The sequence below is a fragment of the Primulina huaijiensis genome, chromosome 14, assembly GCF_012295235.1.
Source record: "Primulina huaijiensis isolate GDHJ02 chromosome 14, ASM1229523v2, whole genome shotgun sequence".
NCBI lineage: Eukaryota > Viridiplantae > Streptophyta > Magnoliopsida > Lamiales > Gesneriaceae > Primulina > Primulina huaijiensis.
This window is the reverse complement of record NC_133319.1, coordinates 7,005,098-7,013,774: the sequence shown is the minus strand read 5'-3', so window position 1 is coordinate 7,013,774 and position 8,677 is coordinate 7,005,098. Positions and strand designations below refer to the sequence as shown.

General features: G+C 36.6%; 1 protein-coding gene across 1 annotated transcript; it reads right to left on the bottom strand.

The window, feature by feature from the left end:
- Window positions 1-1,972: 1,972 nt before the first annotated feature.
- Window positions 1,973-5,405, bottom strand: LOC140956721 (B3 domain-containing transcription factor ABI3-like). The gene is made up of 6 exons (XM_073413577.1): window positions 3,164-5,405; window positions 2,965-3,057; window positions 2,752-2,852; window positions 2,622-2,668; window positions 2,468-2,544; window positions 1,973-2,390 (listed from the first exon to the last, which is right to left on the bottom strand). The coding sequence occupies exons 1-6, from the start codon at window positions 4,859-4,861 to the stop codon at window positions 2,256-2,258; spliced, it is 2,151 nt and encodes a 716-aa protein (XP_073269678.1). The 5' UTR covers window positions 4,862-5,405; the 3' UTR covers window positions 1,973-2,255.
- Window positions 5,406-8,677: the final 3,272 nt, after the last annotated feature.

The following is an 8,677-nucleotide window of genomic DNA, read 5'->3' as shown; positions in this document are numbered from 1 at the left end:
GCGTTCACAACTCTTTGTGATTCAGAACAATTTCTTTTATTCGGGCTTACCTTAATATGCCCGCATTCCATGCACCAACATTTGATAATGAGAATGTCAGAAACCAATTTATGATTAAACTAATCGAATCATGGTAAGAACGTCTAGTAGCATCGCCCCATGATTTCCTAGGTATCACCGATAGTGCCTGCAAGAACCAGTCGGTTATGATTAGCGTACAGTACGGTCTCTTTATCTCATATATCCCGATCGAATCTGCAACAATTGGTTCATCGAAGGTTGCATATTAATTCGATAGTTATGTGATACAATCATGAAATATTCATAGTGTCAACGCATGTATAACTAGAGAACTCTTTCCCTAATGTACATCTCACGCTCTGGCCAGAGATTTCATGCACTATTATTTCATTAGATCACATAGGATATCCACACCCGTAGGTGAGCGATGAATCCCCGACTACAATGCACTGGCTCCTACACAAGTCATAATTGCACCCAACCTCGACACCTGGTGACCCTTGCGGAGTCGGTAAACGAGTCAAAGTACAATCCTAGTATGTAGAGCCTCAGTGTTGTCTCGGGTCATAAGGACTAATCATGTAAAATTACAACCACAGACTTTTCCTCTCGATGAATGATAACCACTTGGAAAGTTTGAGGGAGGGTTGTTCGGTACAATCATCGTATGATTACCCATCTGCACGATCGGACATCTCTATGCCCTTACCATAAGACACGGTACACAACATCACATATGTTAATCTCAAGCTCAAGCTGCCTTTTATCCTTATTTTAGGCGGCTGAATCGATTAGGAATGAATTTAGAATATACAACGTTTACAAATGAGTTTCAAGATCGAATTACGATTCATTTGTATTAAAGTATAATTAAGAACTTTATCTATGATGATTGTATGAGTATACAGATAAAGAAAAATGAAACCATGAAAAGTTAAATTATATTAAAATAAAGATTTTTTTTATTACACTTGAGTCAATAAATTTCTCTAGCCAACCGTTGGATTGCAGGGCATCTACTCTAACAATCGATTCGGTCCGGCTTAAGTAGTTGTTGGCATCGAGAATGGAGCCATCTCTCAGACGAGGTCCACTGAGATATGGACCAGTTCGAGCATCTGATGATTGTTGATGTAGATAATCTGATTTATAATATCCTGATATTTTGCTCATGTACATGCATTACATGCACGAAATCCATCTCATATTCTATGTCATGCGTCGTGATTTATTTGATTTCTCATCATGGGGGTTTGACCCCCGAAAGAGGGTTATCGTGTCTGGACATGACGGGTGAAATATGTGGTTCGATTTCAGGTACCCGAGAAGATACATCAGAAGGTACCAAAACTCATTGAGAGTGGACTAATTTGTAAAGGCTTTTCCCAGATATTATATGCACGTAGTAAGGGGTTACACATTTAGCATGAGATGTCCCAAGTAGTCGTATTGTGTATTTGTTGTGTTATGAGTTATTTCGAGATTGCATAATTTATTATCTAATCTTGTTGACTCTATGATATTGTTACGTTATTTGAGATTGTTGTGCATAAATAACTAACATAAGTATTAATTTTTCATAATATGTAGTTAAAAAAATTCTTCATAAATACACATTTATTTAACAATATAGTTATAAAAAATTAACAACGTTATTTGCTATTGAGGAAAAAAAACTAAAACCGATTTACATGATTATATTTAATTTAATTAATAAATATAGAATAAATACATAACTAAAAATATCACAGCTACAGACAAAAGACTAAAATTGATATTTTACCTAGACTAGTAACTTACGTAATTTCATGATTTCGTCCATACATTATCTCAGTTACAAAGAATGATATATGTTTTATTCGATATTTTTTTTGTTAAATGACATGTTTAATAGAAATACATTTTTTATTTTAAAAAATATATATTTAAAAACACGTATTGTCGCCTCAAATAACTTTTTTTTGGTTTATCAAATTCAAACAACATATTCTGGAATAATCCTGACGAATATTAATATTGATATAATAATTCATAATAGCTACTAAGAAATAATACATACAACTAATTAAAAAACACTACAAAAGGGTAGTATGGAATCGGCTTAACTGCATTTGGCTTTTGCACAAGCATTTGACCTCCAAAGATTACACCAAAAAATTAAGCACAAGGAAGGTAGCCTTCTTCAACAAGTAGGCGTCGCGCCGCCGAGGGATTTTCGGGCTCGTTTCTTTACATCAAACGGGTTGTTTGATAGGTGCTAGTGAAGCGCTGGTTCTGGAAATTGATAAGCTGCGAGGGTTCTTCCTTGTCACCGGCTTCTTGCCCTCTAATTTTGTTCCGGGTTGTCGCACTTTTACTCCTCGAATCATCTACATTGCACAAAGAGTGTCATCGTCATTTAATAACAACCATCTCAAAATGTAATATGATACGAAAGAATTCTCACATATTTGCCACATTTCATGTCGGAGTAAATCACTATAAAATCTCCTTCTTGAAGTCCATTTATCCTCACAAATTCACCTAAAAGAACATGAAACATGAAGTATATATTATCAATAGCTTGTTCCAGTTCTCTTTGATCATCATGCTTAAATTACCTGTGTTCTCAAGAAGGTACATTCTGCTTTTATTATTAGGCCAAAACCTGGAAACAGCAAGCCATCATTAACCGGATAAATGGTGATCATAGTTCACAAAGTTTTTAAAAGTGAATCGCATCTCATATACCTATATCGCATATTCCAAACGCGAGAAGTTCCGATGTCTTCCATGGAAATGGGAATTCCGTCTCTTGAATCCAGTTCTGGAAGATGGCTTTCGGCTTCTTTCTGATAATTTAATTTTTCATCAAAGTTTAACTCGAGAACTATGAACCAAACTATACATAGTTGAATATTAATAATAAACCAACCACCAAATATAAAAAAAGATTTTCATTACTTTTGGCAACACAATCCTTCCAAGATTACCGACATCACTTTGCTTCAACACTTTCTGCAGTAAAAACTTCAGGTTCTTTTCTGTTTTCCATCCCTTCAGATCATAAAACCAACAGTAAATGAAATCAAACAATATTTTTAACTTGCAACGTCAATTTTGAACCCAAATGATGATTTCAAGAGGCAGGAATAATAAGAACCTGTTGCTGCCGCCGATCAGAGGCACACTGTCGCAGATAGTTTGGTTGCTGCGATACGTCAACCGGCGGAACCGTGGCCACCATAGTAGAATTATCCGAAGAAGCAACTGACGACCAGTACATACAATCTGGACTGCCATTTTCCCAATCATCAGCCACAACATGCTGATCGTTTATTTGATCATGATTCTGATTTGGGGTACTGTTGCGGCGATTGTGGTACGAGTAAAGGGATCTCTGGCGAGCCATCCTCTTTTTCCTAGCTTCTTTAGTCGCCAAGGATCCCAATTTCACCAATCTCTCTCCATTTTTATCAAAAAGCAGATACGGGTTCCCATATAAATTATGGGGTTGAGGAAAAAGGTTACCATTACCAGGGAAAGGACTAAACTGAGACGGTGTAGGCATGGTGAATGGTGGAGCCCAGGATTGAGCATGTTCCATGGACGAGTATTCTGCTGAAGCTGGATATGGAATGCCATTTGCTAGTTGATAATTTAAAGGAGCGGTATGAATATAGTTTGTATAAGGATCACCGGCACTATACCCCTCCATAGGCGGAGGAAAAGCAGACGGATGCGCCACCATGGTGGCAGCCCCGGCGTATGGAGGCGGCAACCATGGGATGGTAGGAAAGCAGGTTGTAGGATGAGGATACGCAGGATTGTAGTTCATATTTGAATGAGAGCAAGAGTTTGGAATGAATTCCGGGTTTTGAACGGTTTCTTGGGAGGGAAATGTAGATTGTCGGGCACTTTCCCTTGTCCCATTTTTCTGAAGATGAAACTGCTCGACCCACTCGAGAATCAGTTTCAAAAGCTGCTTTTTTCCTTCTTTTGTGCTGCCCAAACGCTTAGAAGCACTTTCAATGGTAGAACGCTTGAGCTTTATGTTCCTCATATCATCAGCGGAAATGTAATCCTTGTTTTGCTTCAACCACTGGAAAAATAACATAGCAAGCTCGCTCTTCCCTTGTATAAAACTGAATCCATCATCATTTTCTTCCTCACTCAGCATTTTTTGGTCCTGCTGCGGCGGCTGTTCCGCTTCCATGGCTGCCGCCTTTTGATCTTCCATGAATTCTTGAGGGATCTCACTTTGGAATACCGAAGATGGATCCCAAATGTCATTACTGTCTAGTAAATCCATGTAACCCAAGGTTTCCATCACATCAATGCAGTCAACATTGACTACACCAACATATTCAGGCGGCGGCGTGATCTCCATGGAGGCTGTCGAGGACAAAGCCAAGGGCTCTGCTTTCACCTGATCACCCCCTTTAATCTGCTGAAAATTCCTCTGTCCCGTATCTTCCTCGGAGGTCGGAGAGGAGGATGCATGGGAAGAGGAGGAAGAAGTGGCGGCAATGGGATTCACCCCCGGCGGTGCAGTGGAGGAAGATGACGAGGATGACATGCAAGGGAAATGAGGTAGAGGTGGGAAGTCGCTATAGAAAACGGAAGCTTCATTGACATCAAGAAAATTTTCTTCATCTCTATCAAGCCATAAATCTTTCTCACCAACAGTACTCTCCATCACTACTCCTTGATGGTGATCTTCTTCCATGGCTTCGAAACCACAGCTAGGGTTTGCAATATCCAGATTACCCGCCTCCATTATTTCTATTTTCACGTCAACATTTCCTGCACTTGCATGAAAATCTTGTTCACCAGTAGGATCATATTCATTTTTAAGCATACTAGCCAGCTGCGATTCGGATAAATTTTGAGAGAGAAGATGGACAGGAAAATATACTTGGTACGGATAAGGGAGCTCGGAAGAGTGTTTCTGTAACTGAAAAGGAAACAAGATACAAAGGGCCCCCTTCAAATTAATTCTTCAAGCAACATAAAGCATCTGGGACTCCTCCAAACCAAACATGAACACCCACAGATACTGCAACTAGCTAATATAGAATTAAAGGAAAACGGCCCATTTCACTTAAAATAAAGTTCTACCAGTTATTTTTTTTCCTATTGAAGCAAAAAAAACTCAAGAGAAGCTCAATATGATGCTTTTGAGAACATAATTCACGATCGCGATGGGTTTGAGAGAAAGAAAGGGCATTTCCGACGAAGACAAAGGAAATAGACAAGTATGAAGTGAAGAGAAGCAGCACCAAACTTAAACACGCTGAGACAAAACACCCACCATGATGTTCTGTTCAGTTCTCGGGAGTTTCACACTCTTTTAATTCATTTCTCACCTTTTCTTTTGTCGTTTGCAGATGAGCTCAAATCGTAATTTGTTGGTGGAGTTAATTAATGAAAATGGAGTTTGAAATTTTTAGAAAGATAGAGAAGAAGAAAATTCAGAAAACAACAAAGAAATAAAACCTCGTGCCCGCTGCTTTTTTACCGCTCAATCCCCGGAAGCATCCATACGTTCCCACCTGAATGGTGAACTCAAGCGGTGCCCCAGTCTTTTGAAAACCACAGCAAATTTGTCGATTCTCAAGGTATCAAAGTCCATCACATATTACTGTATATTTAAAATAATACACACAACAAAAACACATACAAATATAACGTATATATATATACACAAACACAAACAAGAAACGTACACTCAGCCAGAACAGAAGGAGAGCCGTGCGTATAAATAATTACATGTGCTAAATTTGACATAATCCGTATACCAGACATGCAAAGTCTATACACACACACACATATATACACACATACCTGTATGTATAGATAGAGAAGGAGAGAGATTGGACCGATTTTGAGGGCCATGGCTCTTCGCTTGTACCCACCCATTCGTGGCTCCAACGGCGAGGCGGGGTGAGTACTACTTACTGGTACGTGTCAAATTGAGTTCTGTATTTAATCCAAAACCCAATCAGCTAGCATGACATTCACAGCTTCGTGCGTGAAAATTCTACTGGTGGCTTGCAAATTTTTGTTGTTGAGCATGGAATTTCTTGACGGGGTCACGCGTTCACGTGAACCAGGAGAGGTGGAGGGACCTGAGTTATGGAATTCAATAACAAACTTTGCGCAAATAATTAACACATAGTTTTAGTTAAAGAAAAATAGTTGATTTGATTATGTAACAAATAATATTATATTTTTTATTTTTTTAATAAACTTCATCTATAGATATCAATCTATTTTTCATTTAAAAATCGTAACAAAACGTAAAATTATCTCATCTACAATCAAAAGTGTAGAAGTGAAATATAAGATTTAATGTGAGAGTTTTTTATGAGAATTTTATCCTTGGAAGGAAGAAAAAAAGTGAGTGTTCAAATCAAAGTGTTCTGAATGAAATACTTTATTTTTTCAATTCTCTTGTCTTTTTTGTTATTAATAAATAAGTGATTTTTTTGAGAGTTTAGAGTTGACGTAGCCTAATTTTTGAAGTGAACCACTATAAATATCTATGTTCATCTTATTCAGACTTGTTCAGGTTCGATACAAAAAAAAAAGAACTCTGGTCACAGATCATCTTAACGAGATTTAAGGATTCGTGGAGCAGTTATCAAGTATGAGCATAAAACTTGATGACGAGGTAATAGCTCTGATTGTGCTTGCTTCATTACCAAAGTCTTGGGAGACTCTGAAAGTTTCACTCACGAGCACAACACTAGGAGGAATCGTGAGTATGAACTTCGTCAAAAGTGACATCTTGAATGAAGAGATGAGACGTAGAACTCAAGGAGACTCTACCTTACAGTCAGTTGTTTTGGCTGTTGAGTCAAGGGGGAAAAACAAGATCAAGAAAACACAAATCAAAAGCCAAGAAAAATCAAGTCATCGGGGAGATATGCCAATGTAAAGTGTTATCTCTGTAGATAAAATAGATATATTTAAAAATATTTTCGGCAACCGAAGACAAACATGGAACCGATTATAAGCAAACAAACGCCATCGACGAATTCAACATTGTTCATGAGCTAGAGCAGGACTAGTCCGTAAAATTGGCAAACATATTAAAAAATGATTTCGACAACCGAAATACAAACATGAAACCGATGATGGGCAAACAAATGTCATTGACGAATTCAATATAGTTCACGAGCTAGAGCAGGAGTCAATAAATTTTGCAACTCAGGTAACTAGTTGGGTGATCGATAGTGGAGCAATATTCAACGTCACACCTCAAAGAGAATTACTGAAACGTCTGTCTTTTTTTATTGTTTTAAAAGTGCTAGAAATTTTTTTTTCCACTCAACTTTCGGCCATGACATTTAACACGTGAAAATATAAAATATTTTCCACGCTAAAATAAAACCTCAACCGCTAGTATTTCAAAAATCAATGAGATAGTCATAAAAATAAAATCGTCGCATGTTTTACTAAACCTAAAAAGCAATAAATTTGAAGAGTATAGCCCATATTAAACCTCTCAAAAATCTCTCAAAAGCATAAATAAATAGTCTCAAAATCTGTAACAGAAATCATGAATCATAAAACGTAAATGCGGAAAAAGTAGAAGCGCGGTCCTCAATTTGTGTGAGCCTTCAGTCAAGTCAAATCATCTGTCAAGACCTCCCTTAACCTCACCTGCATCCATCACATCTAGTGAGTCTAAAGACTCAACACTACATAATCTTTATAACAAATAAGACATATAAAACCACATGCAACAGTGAAAATACTTTTACGTAAAAATAACTTTCCATNGGGTTGTGTGAGACTTCAGTCCAGTCAAATCATCTGTCAAGACCTCCCTTAACCTCACCTGCATCCATCACATCTAGTGAGTCTAAAGACTCAACACTACATAATCTTTATAACAAATAAGACATATAAAACCACATGCAACAGTGAAAATACTTTTACGTAAAAATAACTTTCCATGACATGCAAACATAAACTTTATGTAGAACCCGTAATTTAGACTACGTATAAGTCATGCATAATTCTAGTATTTAAATTAAAATGATTTTATTGCATGAGTATGTAAATTCTTTTCTTTAAATTTATTTATTTTACGCAGTAGTTTAATTGTTACCTTTTCAGTTAAATAACTGAGGCCGGACTGGAGATGGAGTATTGAGATAAGTTAATAAAGACTTATTTTATTTAAGAAGTGGTAATTTAGCATGTTAGTAGTTATAATTTAAAAAGTTGGCATGCATGCAAGATATTAAACTTCTTTGGTATTTTATTTAATTGTTTTAAAGCATTAAATGCATGTTTATTTCATTAATTTCTGTTTAATTACTTTTATGAATTTTAGGCATAATTCATGCTTGACAGGATTTTATTCATGAAATTTTAAAAGTTCACGCATTAGAGTTTCTAGGTGTATTTCACGTTCAAACGATGACCGGAGACCGGAGAATTTTCAGAAAAATTATTTTTTTTATTTCTCGAATTATTTTTATAAATTAAGTTAAAGCATTTTTAAGTGTATTTTTGAAAAATGAGATTTTTTGGATATTTCTACCCGCATATTTTATTTTTTTATCTGTACGCAAATTTTATCGAATCAGGGGACTTTTTAATGGTTTGGCTACTATTTTCAAAATCTTTCCAACTCAAAATATTTTTCGAGAGTGAGTTN

Excerpts from the sequence above, each read along its gene's own strand:
- LOC140956721 (XM_073413577.1), bottom strand. The coding sequence starts at position 4,861 with ATGCTTAAAAATGAATATGATCCTACTGGTGAACAAGATTTTCATGCA. Across the intron at positions 2,545-2,621 it reads GTACCTTCTTGAGAACACAG|GTGAATTTGTGAGGATAAAT; the intron begins GTAATTTAAGCA and ends ATGTTCTTTTAG. Across the intron at positions 2,391-2,467 it reads ACATGAAATGTGGCAAATAT|ATGATTCGAGGAGTAAAAGT; the intron begins GTGAGAATTCTT and ends TGTGCAATGTAG.